Source organism: Homarus americanus, unplaced genomic scaffold (assembly GCF_018991925.1).
Source record: "Homarus americanus isolate GMGI-L3 unplaced genomic scaffold, GMGI_Hamer_2.0 scaffold5589, whole genome shotgun sequence".
NCBI lineage: Eukaryota > Metazoa > Arthropoda > Malacostraca > Decapoda > Nephropidae > Homarus > Homarus americanus.
In genome coordinates, this window is record NW_024736650.1 from 7,071,785 (window position 1) to 7,088,024 (window position 16,240).

The following is a 16,240-nucleotide window of genomic DNA, read 5'->3' on the forward strand; positions in this document are numbered from 1 at the left end:
GTGTCTGCAGTTGGGGAAGTTGCACAGTAGATTTAGTGTTGCGGTGGTTGATTTAAAACACTCAGGTTGGCATTTCTCGCAAAATTAAAAAAATCTCACAGTACTGTATATAGGAAATGGTGGTAATTTAGTTAGCCGCAAAAAAAAAAAAATGAAATAACCTGAGACAGCTGTATATAGGTAGTACAGTATATATTATTTTTTCAATCATATCCCTGTTACTTGTGCGTTTCAAGAAGTTTGTTGGCACCTTACAGGGAACATGGCTGACTCCCCTCCTGTCAGTGGTGTCACCTGTGTACTGGACTTCAGCCTATGAGGTTAATGGAGCAGCAAATGGACACACTCTTACCAAGGGATTCTTCCGTCGAGAGGCCCATGTTGCATTTGCTACTGGTACGTACAGGAATATAAACCTTTTTCTCTCTGGACTTTTAGTTATCGAAGACTTAGGTTTTTTGAGTTGTGAAAAACATTTGTCATCCTCACACTGCATCACAACTAGTGGTGTAGGTTCTCAGTAAGTTTTGAGCACTACAATCTCTTGTAAGTATTACTGTACTGCATGCATGTCACTGACAGTACTGTACTATGCTTATAATCATTAAGTAAACCAAAAATTGTCAGTAAAAACATGTACCTGTATTGTAGTATTTTAATGTTTGGAGGAATCTTTTTCCTTTTTTATTTTAAGGAACTTATCTCAGTTTTTATTATGGTAGAGTTTGCCATGTGTAGTGGTGTTCATGTGCATGCACCACACTAGTGAACGACTGGAGTGTCAAAAGTCTTTGGGTTGGAGTGCTTCCAAGTTTGTATCATGGGGGTTTTAGGTCAAATATCTTTTGGCTGGTATGCATCGTAGATTTTAACATCAGATCCAGTGGGAAAGTGGGTCCCATTGAAAAAGAGTTCATCTAACAAACTCATTAAGTTGGAGCTTCCTGTACAGTATATGGTGGAAATCTTGCACATTATATCATTTTACGGAATTAAAGAAGTCCCTTTTGTTATCAGTGCAGGAGATATTTTGTTATAAATTTTACAGAGTTAAAGAAGTCCCTTTTGTTATCAGTGCAGGAGATATTTTGTTATATATCACATCATGTTCTTCTTTCTTGTAGGTGAGACTGTGAACATGACTCAGGTGGTCCGTGGTGTTGACTCAAACGGGGTCTTGCTGGTGAAGGTGGAAGTCACTGGTGATGTTCCTTACCTGCCACCAGGTTCAGTCATCACCCTTCAACCTTACAATGATGAATGTTTGGGGCTGTCACTTCAAGATGCCTCTTTTTAATTTTTTCTGTTCATTTCATATGTGAATATACTTTTTAATGCTTATAACCTTTCAGGAACATTAATAGTTTCTGTCACTAATCACATGACAAAAACGCAGCACATTGCATCAAGTCGGCAGAAACACGTAAGAACTCTCATAAATGTATCAGGACAGGAAGATCAAATTCTGTAGATGCAATCAAGTCTCCCCACCAACTTCTCATCTGTCCTGTATAATTTGTAGAAACTCAATTTACTCGACATCAAAACAGTGAGGATTAGCTGGAATTAAATCTCTATCCAAAATTGCAAGACACTGTACTGTATTACTATGCAACAATGATAGTATGAAACAAAATCCTCTTGGTATACCTGCATTACCTTGCCAGAGTCGGTGTGATGATGGTATAAGTGCCTTGCGAATACAGTATACAGATTCTTGGATTTTAATCAGAGAAATCGAAATGAATCTCTTAGCCCTTAAATGGCAGCTAGGGATTCCCATGTGCCAAAAAAAACAAAAAAAACAAAACAAGAGGAACGTGAAATATCCATTGAAGTTAACCGTTGTCCTTACAGCTAGCATCCACCCATAATGGCTGTCGTTTAAGGGTTAAGAAATATTTATTGACATTGCCGTAAATCATTCTTAATTTCAATGTGAATATCCTTTATCCTTAGAGAACTAGGTATAGACAGGTGGCGGCTCTCTGTTTGCTACATCCTTTCGTACCTTCTCTGTCGGGGAGTACCGTCTGCTTTATGCTTGGAACTATTTCTTATGATGCTCAGCTGGGTAGGATGCTTTACCTCGTGGAGACGCTGTGTGCTGATGGATTAGGATAATTTTACAGGTTGTATTCGCATGTTATTTTGAAATTACATACACAAGGAAGCATGTGGAATTGTATGCATGTGGAGCTTACTAATTTCAAGGTTTATTCTTTTCCTTATACGCAGTATAGATAGATCATGAAGTTTCCCAAAGAATAAAGACTAATTCATTAGACTATGGTTACTAAATGTACTGTAATTTGGTTCAGTAAACTTTTTTAAATTTATTATCTGCCGTAGTTACATTTATAATTCTTTGCATGTCTTGAGGAATATTCATGTGTTAAATGATTGAAATTCCAAATTTGACTGATGTGTTTTTTAAATTATTGCAGGAACAGCCAAGCTGAACTTAACCTCATAGTGTCGACCAACATATCTCCGGGGTCACCGAGAGATTCGTGTCCTTCGGGATTCACATTGGATAAATCGGGACCATATTGTCGAGATAATGACGAATGTGTGACGTCCACCAGTCGTTGTTCCCACGGCTGCACCAACACTGTCGGCAGCTACTTCTGCACCTGCACCCCGGGCTACACACTGGGTCCTGATGGTTATATGTGTCAAAGTCAGTCACTCGACATCAATCTCTTCTTAATATCAAAATGAGTATTCTGAGAGTTCGCATCAAAGACATGAAACTGAATGTAACTGCCCAGATGAGTTTTCTTTTTCAGTTTGACACAACCATTCTTTTCATCTTTATTAATGTTTGATCTCACTGAACCTTCTCATGGCTTGTCTTTTAGTTGCTTTTATTGAATATTAACAATTAATATATATTTTCATAAACCTCGGTAAGTGAAGTGACAAAGTACATAAAAGATTTGTTTAAGCACTTTCCTTTTTCCTGGTACAGTATATATATTACTTGTTCGTTATTTTTTTCTGCATACTGTCTGTCAGTCTTTCTCTTCTGTAACGATGTCTCTCCACCATGCCCAGGTTTTCCACTTTATGATAGAGAGTTTGACTTCAGTTTACCCGGTACATTACAGATGTAGACGAGTGTTCCATGGTTAATGTGTGTGGATCACGATAGCAGTGTGACAATACCCCTGGCTCCTACAACTGCACCTATACCTGTCGTCATGGTCTACACAGGACGTCTTCGGGCACGGCCTGTGAGGGTTAGTTATCCTCTTCTCTCCTCGTTTAATTCTATCCTGGTGATTTAACAACAACTTATATCTGCACTAAAATGTGCCTCTTTCAATTATTTTATGGTGGGAATCTCTTCAAACTATATGGTAGGAGTCTTAACACTTATCTTCCTTAAAAATCCTTAATAAGATGCCGGGTAATCAGAACACTTATGTGAGAGCAGAGGAACCAGAACAGACAGTTTGGTACATTGGCAACAAGTAAGATTCACCTTTGAACTTAAAGTTACTGCAAAGAAAGTTTGTGGTGTATCGGCCAATGATCGGGAATTCACTGGATTTTGAGTCAACTACTTGTTTAAATGGTGTTCATTTGAGCCTGATCAATGTAGGTGAGAAGTGCCGGTCTCAGCAGAAAATAATGTCTGGCTTCTCCTACCAATATAGTATAGAATGGTCTTGATAATCAGGACAAGCTCTCTTACAATAGACAAACTCTACTTGTAATAATTATCAGGTTCTTTTTTGCCTTAATAGATATCAATGAGTGCCAGCAGCAGCCAGATGTTTGTGACCAGACATGCCTTAATCTTATTGGTGGATACCGATGTGATTGTCGCCGGGGCTTCAGGCTCGTTGGCCAGAGTCGCTGTCTGGGTGAGTGCATGTATGTTTTTATGTTCTTGCATGTAAATACAAACTAGCTTTGAAAGTTTTAGAGCATTATGACATGCAAGGAAGAGTAATTTCAGCAAAGGATTTTTTTTATTAAATTTTTATACTCTTTTCTCTGTATACAGTACAGTACATAAGTTTTCCTGTTTGTGACTGTATGCATAGAATCACCCATGCCAAATATACACAATTAGGTATAACACAGTAATTTATATCAAAGGTGTGCAGTGTGTAAGTGGATACATCACTCACCACATTTCCAAAGGGTTGTAAATGGGTGCCTAACTTTACTGTTGGGGAATTGTAGGCAGTCTAGTGCAGTGCCAGTAACACTGCCTCCTTGTGCACCAACAGCTTAGTATACAGTGAGCTGTATAGTAACATGCCATCAAGCCACGGGACCCACATTCATTGACATAGTGTTCCTTCCAGATATTGATGAGTGCTTCCAGTTCCATCCCCCATGTACCCATGGATGTGAAAATACGGTGGGCTCCTTCAGATGTACATGTCCTGAAGGGCACACTCTCCTACCTAATGGTCGCTGCAAAGGTGAGTCGCAGATTTTCATCCTCTCCACCTGGAAACTGCATACAGTAGGTAGATTGTTGTTATACTGAAATGAATTTTAAGACTGGCATGAATCGTCTCACACACACACAAATAATGCAAATGGTCGATTCATTGACACTGTAACTGGTATGCCTGAGAGTGACCCTCTCATTTCTTATCCAAATTTACTATTTTCTACACAACACCACCACCAGCAGACTGTTGATGGTGAGATGACATAGTGTGGTTAAGGTGTTGTAAACAAACCGAGTCACTAGACAAGGCTGGTGGGCAGATGTGACCAATGTTTGAGAAGGGAGCAGCAGTAAGCATGTGGTCGGGGATGCTGAGTGGCCACGCTAATGTGCTCCTAATGAAATTTAGTCAGCATTTGGTGCATAATTAGTCATATTTATTTAAATGTGTACTGTGCTGTACTATACTGTATAATCAAATCCTCTCTGGATATACTTGAGTTGTATGAGACCTTGCTGTAATTGTATGCAAATAAATAAACTATTTGTATATAAGCAAGCACCTCTGATTTTATGTAGAATTGGGATATATCAATAAAATTACATCTATATTTCACTAAGATAAGTACAGCACAGTATTGTATGTGTTTTGCAGACATCAATGAGTGTGCCTCGTACATCCATGACAGTCTGGAGGGGCAAGAGTGCCGCAACACTAAGGGTTCTTATACCTGCATCACCCACTGTCCCACTGGTCTTACCCAGGCCAGTAATGGCACGTGTACAGGTCTGTAAATATCTTGTTCATTTCTTGTAAAATAAAACCAGTATCATATTTGCACAAACATGTATAATAGCTACTTACTGTATAATTTACTGCACTGATATACTTTCCTAGATTTGGATACTGTAGCTGTGACCTTCAACTACCTATTACAACTTCAGTGGGTTACACTGGGATGTCAACAACAAGCTTGTGCTGCATCAGTATATTAAAGAGCAAGGGACTTAACACCACCTCCTTGGGGGATATTGGCATACGTTTTGGACTTCTTACTAAATTTGTTTTCTATGTCTCCAGATATTGACGAGTGCTCTGAAGAAATCTCTGGATGCCACTACACCCAGACCTGTGCAAACACTTGGTGCTCTTACCGCTGCTCGTGTAGTCAGGGATTCAGTTCTTCAGGATCAGGACAGCCGTGCCTTGGTATGTTTTCACCTCTCTCAACTCTGAATACTTTTTTCACGATAAATCCCTTTTTTTTAGATGTATATAATAAATGCCATACCTGTATTTACTTTAGTTAAAAAATCTGGGGGGTTTTCCAGTAGAGGTTCACATTTTAATTTGAGCTTGTTTATTGTAATTATTTTTATATATGATTACACTGAACACCATAAATAACATGAATTTTTTCCTTCCCATTGACACAGGTATTATAGCATATTTCTGTTCTTCATAGGAAAAAATACCACACTTATGATTAAATGAATATAAAAGGAAGTATTAATAAGAGTTTGCTGTAATTTCTAGTTGATGTACAGATACCTAACAAAATCATAGTTTTCTGGGAGTATTCATCAGCTCCTGAAGGTTTAAACTGAAAGAAAAGCTATGTTAGGAGACAGAACAGAAGAAGATGCAAAGATCCTCAGTCATTAGTGAAAAGATTTAATACATTCTGTGGAGAAGTATACAGGAGCAGTGAATCACTCATCACACCAAGGGAGGAACAGACCAAGTTAATGCAATTATATTAGTTTCTCATATTCTTTCAAGGGATAGAATATGCAGTAGAAATTCTCAAAGCATTTCCTGAAATGTTAGTTGGCTATCACTTGAGTAAAACATTCACAAGCTAATATTACAGTTGTTTTCTGTTTAACACCATTGCTTTGTATGTGCTTGATCTCCTTGTACACTCTACAATAAAAGGGTGTGTGATAGTAACAATCAAAGGGTGTGTGATAGTGAGTGTGTTTGTCATTAGTAAAACAGATCATCAGACCTGCATCCTGACAGGGGTTATGAAGTGAGGTAAACCACTGTCTCCAGAATACTAAGAATTCCAGAAGGTCAGTATCTGCTCAACCACTCTCCGTCGTTGCCTGGAAAGGAATATTAGCTTAAAAAAGAAATCATTTAACTCTAATATTATCATTTTCTTCATTTTAGTACCATTACTGTTGTAAACCTGATAATGATGTGACACTTGCTTGGTGTTGACTGTTGGTAGTTGTGAATGAGTGTCTGGCGAGCCCATCACCTTGTAACTTCCAGTGTCGTAACCTACGAGGGACCTACCAATGTATCTGCGCTCTTGGACAACAAAGACTGCCTGATGGGAAATCCTGTGTTGGTGCGCGTTTGTGGGTTTTTTTTTGTACATTTGTTTATAGCAGCTTAGAAGCGTAATGTTTGTCCAGTACCTCGTGGTGTAGTTTTACTTGTTTCATTTGTGGATTTTAGTTGTTTTTTGCAAGCGTGAGCAAAACACTTAGTTCCTCTAGTTACTGTAATCCAATTTTGGAATGCATAATTTAAAGAAGCGTTCAGTGAGTATAAAATAAAATTTTTAAAGCTTTATGTTCTCATTTTGACTTAAAATGTCTAAAACATATGATCTTTGTGGTAGAAATTTAAGTATAACACTGCTTCCTCATTATACAAAACACCCAGTTTAATGTTTTATTTCTTGCAAAAATAAATAAATAGAGAGTGAAGCATCAATGATCATTAATGTTACTAGTTGGAGGGTGTTGTGTCTTGCAGGGCTACAGTACATAGAGGAGCTTCGTGCCGCTACCCACTCCCCCCTAGTCGCCCGAGACCTGTCTACCCTGGCTACCCAACCACAGCGTTCCAGGAGAAACTCCTTCATAAGTTCTACATCCAGTCTAGCTCTCCGAAAGGCTTTGAATACAAGAATGGAGAATGCAAAGGTAAAAAAGAGATCATATAACAAGCTAACTGCTAAACACTCCACTTACTAGTGCTGTGTTGCTGTGATGGCCAATACAAACCCACGCCATGTGTTAAATTGTACACCAAGCTAAGCAGTAACCTCTATCCTTGCTACACTGTACAGTACATTGTCGTGATATCCAACACAAATTAGGTTATTTTTGTGAAGTAACTTCATCCTATTATAAATTACAATGGGAGCATTTAATAAAAAATGTAATGAAATGGATAATGTAAGAAATGGTTCAACTGTGGGGACGACTTAAGTGCCAGTTCTCAGCTATAACACCAAGTCTGTTCCTCTAAACATTTCATTACAATCATAACAACATTACCCATTGGCATTAACCTTGATTATAATTTTTACCATTACAATACAACTCCTCTCATCATTGCCATCATAAAGCATCTGCAGTCATGATCACTCCCCCTACTTACAGTATACACGGTACACCATTAACACTTAAAACACATTCTCATTTTTGATCCCATTAATCCCAACTAGTGTGAGAAGTATGATGTATTACTGTAACGGGCCGAGTTTTCTCTTTTCAATAATTTACCATCCAGCTACTGTTTTCTGTTAGTATTCTATTTACTCACACACTTATTTGTTCTGTGTAGCATTCCTCCAATGAGTACCCTGTTTAATATACTTATTCTCCTTCCATTCTTTACATATATATTTATTCTTATATGTTCTTACTTATATTCTTATATGTTCTTTACCTCTATATACCTTATATTCTTATATAAGTAACTCTTATGCTTCTCTACTTATGTTTTCCAAGTCAAGGTTCTTTCTTTTCATTTCCTTTCATATAGATTGTATTCTCAGTTTCAATGTTCTTACCTTTCTGAAGTATACTTTGTTTATGTCTTTCTTATACATGGGTTAGTCTGGGGAACCATGTTATTCTTTGTATAACACTTTTTATACTTACAAGGGGTAGCTGCCACCACCCAGACTTTTCATTATATAACAGAACTCATGGAAGGGTTTTGGGTAGTGTGGTAGATGTATAGGCACGTGAGTAAGTATTATTTTCTGGGAACCAATGTTTAGAAGGAGTAGAGTGGTGATACTCAGATTACTAACTCAGTATTTATTAATACAGTGAGTGGAGAAGATGCATCTTAGATTCACTCAGGCTAAACAGAACCGAAATTAACTTATTAAGTCATCAAACACTTCAAGAACTTATTACCTCATTAAACACCTCCAAATATTCATTACTCTATTGGATACTGTTGTAGTATTTCTGTGACAAGTAAGATTTAGCAATGCTTACACACTGTCAATAACCCTGGACCCGCAGGTCTTACTTTAACAAGGAACAAATTACCTTCTCAATTCGTGGTTAGAACCTCATACTCTCAGGTTATTCTTTCATGGGTACTACAGATGAATACATAACACACTGGGCAATTCCACAATTAGTAACATACCATAATTCTTATCACTTCACAAGGAACCACCTGGTACCTTGACCTCTCATTCAGGGGTTCAATAATTAACCTGGGATGACTATATTTCTGCTAGTCATCCCCAAGCATGGATATTAATACGGCTCCATACATATAACCAAGAACAGTGGGTAGACCATGATCATATGACGGAGTCAGTGGGCCAGAGTTGTTTACAGGCTCGCTCGCTAGCTCGGAGCGCCTGGCCCGGGAAAAGTTGACTGTGGCGGTGGGCCGTGGCGTCTGCCAAGGAATCTCGCCCTGGGATTCTAATCTCGCCACCTTAAAGACGTCTTTCGAGAGACATCGTGCCCATCGGCGGCTCCCGAACCTCAGGAGTGTTGCTAACCCCCACAACAGCGTCTGTAGACGTGGAAGAAGAGTCACGAATGCGTGAATATTTAACTTCACTATACAAAACATACGTCTGGCACCGGTTCAGACGATAGCTAGAGCTCTACTTTACTTGACTTAATTGGCACTGAAGGTACTATGTTGAAACATGAACACTGATATTCGCAAAAATGACTAAGTCAAACTGAGTTAATATGGCGGCGTGGAACACACGTGAACATACCTGTAGACGTGGAAGAAGAGTCACGAATGCGTGATTCTCCCTCGTGTAGAGGTATATATGTGCCCCCGCTGGGCGGCTTGGGCCTCCATATTGATGCCAGAAAGGTTCAATCTTACCCACAACATACCTTCTCTACCATGTTGGATCACCGTATATTTAATTATGAACTCCGGTGTTCCGGACCAGGGTAATTTCCTATGTCTATTCATATAATCTAATCAGAGGTTGAGCTTGCCAGGAAAAGGTGGAATATACACGTTGATAACATCAATTCTGCAAGCTCAGGCCTGAGGCGAACAAGGAGCTATTCACAGGGAGACGTTAGATCTTGGAGATTATACCAGTTGACAGAATAGTTCAGGAAATTAATGACTTTCTTAAATAGATAACTGACACTAATTAAACTATAAACATCAGATTCTCTGATGTCAGGGCGACAAAATGATCTAACTTCAGGCGCGATCAGAAACTCATGGATATTCTTAGGAAACGAAACCGATGGGTATCGTTTGTCCTGGCAGACTCAACACTCACTTACTTGACACGTCTTACCAACAATAAGGACAGTTGAAGCGTTCAACACCACTCACAATGGATCTTGAATGTTTCAACTGTAAACCGACATATCTAAGCTGACTCTAAACCAGGGTGTTCTCTCTCACATTCAAATACATTATATAGAGAGGTTGGTTTCAGTAAGTCAGAGAAAATGGGATAACGGAGGACTGAGGTGTCTTTAAGTGATGAGAAAACGGACTCCTCAGATGGAGGACTCAAACGAAAGCCGAGTTACATGTTTTGTGGGCTATTGAGCGTAATATGAATCATTTGCTTTTGGCGTTAACTGACGTGTAAGACCGTGGTCATTACATTAACATCACCAATTACAGTATATACATTTTAATTATCATTACCATAACTACTTTTACGCTTTATTGATCACTCATGTGTAATAAAGTTTCAATAAGATTCCATTTTTAACATTCACTGATATTTATAATTAAAAGTTATTGTTGAATTCCCAGATGTGGATGAGTGTGCCTTCAGAGAGCGATGCCAACATCACTGTCACAACACATTTGGAAGTAACATGTGCCTCTGTCCTGCAGGTTACCGTCTAAATCCTAACCAGCGAACCTGTGATGGTAAGTTATATATGTACAGTCCAGGAGTCCTTTGAAATTTCAGACTTCAGTTTCCTGGAGGTCGGCATATAGTTGATGTTTTAGGGGCAGTTGGACAAAATTTTGAATACATAATGTGAAATGAGGTGTCCCACATTGTGACTTCTCAGGTGATTTTGTCCTGTCAACACATCTTCCTTCCATCATCTCTGTTTGGCTACATTTTATACTTGGTGTTCTTCATTAAAGATTTTTGTCACTGTTCAGTTCTCTAGCAATGGTGTTTAGTGCTTGTTCTAATAGGGAATATTATAACAACTCAAAAATATTTCATGTTATAGTTCCAGCTTAGAGTTAAGTAATGCAAAGGTATAAATTTGATTAGTTTTGTAGGTAACCCAACAACTAACCAGGAAAAAAAAATAAAAAAATAAATATATATACATACAGTATATATATATATACTGTATATATATATATATATATATATATATATATATATATATATATATATATATATATATATATATATATATATATATATATATATATATATATATATATATATATATATATATATATATATATATATATATATATATATATATACTGTATATATATACTGTATATATATTGTTTGTATATATACAGTGACCCCTAGTTTAACGAACGCCTCGGTTAACGAAATTTCGGTTAATGAACTGCCTTCCATAAGGATCTTCAATTCGGTTAACAAACAAAAATTCGGTTAACGAAATTCTTACGAACCGACCTCAACATGTTTTCGCTTGCACTGACCGGGCAACCAGCTTTAGTATCAGTCCGCCAATACATTAATCGGTTCTAGGGCTTAAATTCCTTACTATTTTAGTAAATATCAAGAAGTTTATACTATTCAATAATTTTAAAAGTTTATTATTCAATTTTTTAGTCATTTTAACAATTATTGAACATAATTGAAGGTAAAGTGACTAGTTTAATGCGCTGCATCCAGCCTCTTAACACAGCAAACAGGCGTTAGTCTCTCTTTGTTTTCACTGGAAGTAACATCTGGCTTGAGACTCTCTTCAACTAAACGCTTTTTTTCTGTGTTTCCAAGCAAGTTATTGGTCATTTTGAAATATATTTTACATATTGACAATATATAATGCAGTGCAGTGTTGATTTAAAGAAAATAATCTTGAATTACACCAAGAGAGCTAAAATTTTATGGGTGAAATGGCGCCATGGGGTGACTTCTCTTCCACCCCAATGCCTTCTCTTCTTCCTTCTCCGCCACCCCCATTCTAAATCCCATCATCATCATCATCATCCAGGAGCCTTCTACATACACACCTCAAAGTAAGTGAACTTTTCTACCATTTTTGTTGAATTTAGGAAATTTTCGGTGAGCTGGAACCAATTACCCAAAAACCCATTGAAACAATGGTTTCGTTTAACGAACTTTTCGGTTATTGAACGACCTTCTGGAACGGATTGAGTTCGTTAACCGAGGGGTCACTGTATATATATATATATATATATATATATATATATATATATATATATATATATATATATATATATATATATATATATATATATATATATATATATATATATATATATATATATATATATATATATATATATATATATATATATATATATATATATATATATATATATATATATATATATATATATATATATATATATATATATATTTTTATATATATATATATATATATATATAGCCTATATATATATACAGTCAACCCTCACTTTACTCGGTTAATGTAACCCACTGGGTACCACGGAAAGTGAGAAACGCGTAAAGTGAATAACATAACATATGGGATTAAATGAAATAGAGACCAGCTGACCCCCAAACTCCACCTTTTCCAACACATTACCTATGTTCTAGTAAAAATAACATCTTAATTTTATGATGGTACATGCACACAATTAATACTTAAGAGAAATAGAGAAATGCAGTCGCCAAGTTAATGTCCATTCAAATAATGGACTGACTCCCTTCCCCTCTTCTCACACTACACTCGCTGGCTCTTCCATCTTGAGAAATTTTGGGGGGAAAACCAGGTATAGTAATAAATAATACCTCAAACTAAAGTTAGGATAATATAATTGACATTGCTGGATTCCTTGTAAGACCAGGAATATTTTGAATATAAATGTGATATATTTTGCACAAAAGGTAACATATTTACTGAGAGTAAACATTACATCTAAAATTTGTATGTCTAATGCAAAATCTATGATGTTTATATTCAAAATGATCATCAAATTGTAAGAATTCCAGCAATGTAAATTATATTCTGGCCTGGTAATTTGTATGAATTTAATGAGCTAAAACAAATATCTTCAGTTAATAAAAAAAAAAATATTGTTCACGACACTATCTGTCAATCAAAGTACCCCACCTTGCCTCCCCCCCCTCTTCCAACCGAGCCAGATGGTCAGTCCGTCCCAACCCATCCCCTCCACCAACCCTCCCTTCAAGAGATGTTGGGTGAAAAAACTAAATTTTAACATTTAGTATTAAATAATACCTCAGATTAAAGTTAGGATAATATAATTGACACTGCTGGATTCCTTGTAAAACCAGGAATATTTTGAATATAAATGTCATATATTTTGCACAAAAGATAACATATTTACTCAGAGTAAACATTATATCTAAAAATTTTATGTCTAATGCAAAATATATGATGCTTATATTCAAATTGTAAACATCCATGTAACGTTCATATTGTTAATATTTGTAAACGATTGGTCATAGTAATGCAAGAAATGGAATGTACTGTGCAGTTTATATGGATTTCATCACATGTGGGGATTCATTTAAATGAAATGGCTGACAAATTTGCCAAAAAAAAGCTGCAGAAGAGATGTATATAGATATTGTTAGCAATGTAAGTATTAGAACGATAAAGAGGGAAATGAAAAAAAAGAATTGGAAAAAGCAAGCAGTGAAGTGATTGCCATATGTAGCGAGAGTTTTCAGCACTATTTGTATGTTTTACAAAACATCAATGTAGCTTACGGGACTAACTTACAATCTGTTGACACTGTTATAATGAGACTAAGATTAGGATACAAATATAACTGGCAGATAAGTGGAGGGGCGGGTCAACCTTGTCAACTGTGTCATCTTAGGGATGCCCACACACTACTACATTATGTATTAGGATGTGAAAAAATCCAACCATACAGGAACAGTGAGATCACTACTTTACGGAAACAAGTTTGTTGGATGAGTTATAATGGAAAGATTAAAATATTTCTTGCAATGTAATAAAAATTTTGCTCCAAGGATATGTATGACCTTTAACTTTGTGCAAGATGTACAGTGTTCATGTCAAAATTTACTATTTCATTGCTGTAAAGATAAGTCTTGTATTGTTATAACATTTATTACTCTTTGTAAGCCCCAGAAATGGATGGCAAAGGTGAGGGTGGGAGTAGTATACTACACTGTCATTTTGATGTAATAGTTTTATGGTCAATGAAATATTTCAATTTCAATTTTGCTTTGTCTCCAACAGAGCCTTCTCAATGGAGCTGGTTAGATCGTCCCTATCAGCTCTGACTGATTCTTCTGCCAGATCGTCGGTGGAGGAGTCTTCAAACTTCTGCTTGTCAATTTGTTCCCATTTGGCTTGGAATCTTCGGAACTGCTGTATGTCAGGAGCAGCAATAGTGCCCCATTACAGCTTCAAAAGCAGCTCCATCTACAAGTTCTAGTACATGGTGGCGGCAGGCAAAATATAGCAAATCACGACCCAGCAACTGCTCAATTTTGACACACGCACCCTTTTGGTGACCAGTATTTGAGCTTCTTGTATCAAAACACATGCCATGCACGATGTCTGCAATGTGCCATTGCTGCAAAGCCTTCACAACAGCTTTTGCTTGTTCATCACCGGTACCAGAGGGAAGTTTTGGAACAGCAAGAAGTTGGGAGGTGCCATTGCCTGAGACAAGAACTGGGAGTCTGTCAACATGGCCCCCATGCCCCGTCAAATCAGACATCAATTTGCCATCTCAGTGAACAATTAAAACTGACTCTGGTTTGAAGTTTGAAAGGATTTCAGCTGCCCTGCTACTGCGATAATGCTGACGTTTCCTCCTGATGCTTGATCGATTCAGAATCAATTCACTGACATCATGGCCCAGACTCCGAGCAGTTTGGGTGACAATGTGCATGGCCATTCTATCTAAGGACTTCGTCCGATCTAATGCTGCAGAAAGTTCTGGAGTTAGAACTTCTTTTCGCCCACGCTTCTTGACAGGAGGTGCTGATGGGCCAGGAACTGGGTTGGATTCCTCAGAAGAAGACGTACTATTCCTGTCCAAGACAGCTATGGCCTGGCATTTTTTGGCTTCTTCCTCTGCACTGTTTGCAGCCAACTTCCTTTTCATCGCTTTCTTGAGAGTTTTTTCTCGTCGTTTCTGTCTTTTCAGGAATACTTTGTCAAGAGATGACATTACCCCACGACGCCCTTTTTCTCGTTGCGCAATTAAGAAATCCTTATCCTCCTGAACTGTCATCATATTCAAAGCATTCACATGTGCAATGTCAAGGAGATCTTCAAATGTATCAGTGAACTCTTTCTCTTTCTGCTTTTGAATTTCTGTCTTTCTTGAAGAGTTCTTTTTCAAACTACTCCACTTGTCAAACATTTTGTGCACTTGATTCACACAATCTGGTTTGTGGTGTGCGGGAATGTTTGCTTTTGTCCAAAATTGAAGAACTTTGTCTGTGACTTCCCCAGCTGCCACTCTGATGGGTTTTTTTCTGTATGCGGTGCAGGCTTAAAAAATACTGGAACACTTGCCTGTTTGAAGGTAACTTAGCCCCTGTAATGTCATCACATAATGTCTTTATCAAATACACATTTTCTCGTGTTTTTACTCCTGCATTAGCCATTTTGACCTGAGGAATAAAGAAATTAACTATTAATATAAATTAATAATGAGAATACTCTGCAGAACTGTTTCTAATTTCCCCAATCATCAATCACGACCAGCAAAAACTCACCACAATCGTGCCAAATGCGACGCACCAGTGGTGGGCGTAATCGGCTACAAAGTAATTGACTACATCGATTACTTAATTTTTGACAGCTTTGAGCAACCTCTAAATATTAATATATTTAAAAATAACTCTACACACAATGTTTTTGTCCTAAATGGACACTTTTAGCAGGGTCTGTGGTAAAAAATTCCAAACTTGAAAAATAAGGACCACCCTACTGTACATCATATGTGTCTGACCTATGAGACACCCTGTACATGTGTGTGTGACCTATGAGACACCCTGTACATGTGTGTGTGACCTATGAAACACCCTGTACATGTGTGTGTGTGACCTATGAGACACCCTGTACATGTGTGTCTGACCTATGAGACACCCTGTACATATGTGTTTGACCTATGTGACACCCTGTACATATGTGTTTGACCTATGTGACACCCTGTACATGTGTGTGTGACCTATGAGACACCTTGTACATGTGTGTGTGCGTGTGTGAGTCCTATATGACACCCTGTACATGGGTGTTTGACCTATGAGACACCCTGTACATGTGTGTTTGACCTATGAGACACCCTGTACATGTATGTGACCTATGAGACACCCTGTACATGTGTGTGTGTGTCCTTTGAGACACCCTGTACAT

General features: G+C 37.5%; 1 protein-coding gene across 1 annotated transcript; it reads left to right on the plus strand.

The window, feature by feature from the left end:
* Positions 1-2,720: 2,720 nt before the first annotated feature.
* Positions 2,721-14,206, plus strand: LOC121872255 (EGF-like and EMI domain-containing protein 1). The gene is made up of 10 exons (XM_042374922.1): positions 2,721-2,762; positions 3,158-3,245; positions 3,756-3,875; positions 4,326-4,445; positions 5,076-5,207; positions 5,502-5,630; positions 6,661-6,783; positions 7,197-7,366; positions 10,458-10,577; positions 14,105-14,206. The coding sequence occupies exons 1-9, from the start codon at positions 2,721-2,723 to the stop codon at positions 10,551-10,553; spliced, it is 1,020 nt and encodes a 339-aa protein (XP_042230856.1). The 3' UTR covers positions 10,554-10,577; positions 14,105-14,206.
* Positions 14,207-16,240: the final 2,034 nt, after the last annotated feature.

Excerpts from the sequence above, each read along its gene's own strand:
- LOC121872255 (XM_042374922.1), top strand. The coding sequence starts at position 2,721 with ATGAGTATTCTGAGAGTTCGCATCAAAGACATGAAACTGAAT. Across the intron at positions 3,876-4,325 it reads TGGCCAGAGTCGCTGTCTGG|ATATTGATGAGTGCTTCCAG; the intron begins GTGAGTGCATGT and ends TGTTCCTTCCAG. Across the intron at positions 4,446-5,075 it reads ACCTAATGGTCGCTGCAAAG|ACATCAATGAGTGTGCCTCG; the intron begins GTGAGTCGCAGA and ends TGTGTTTTGCAG.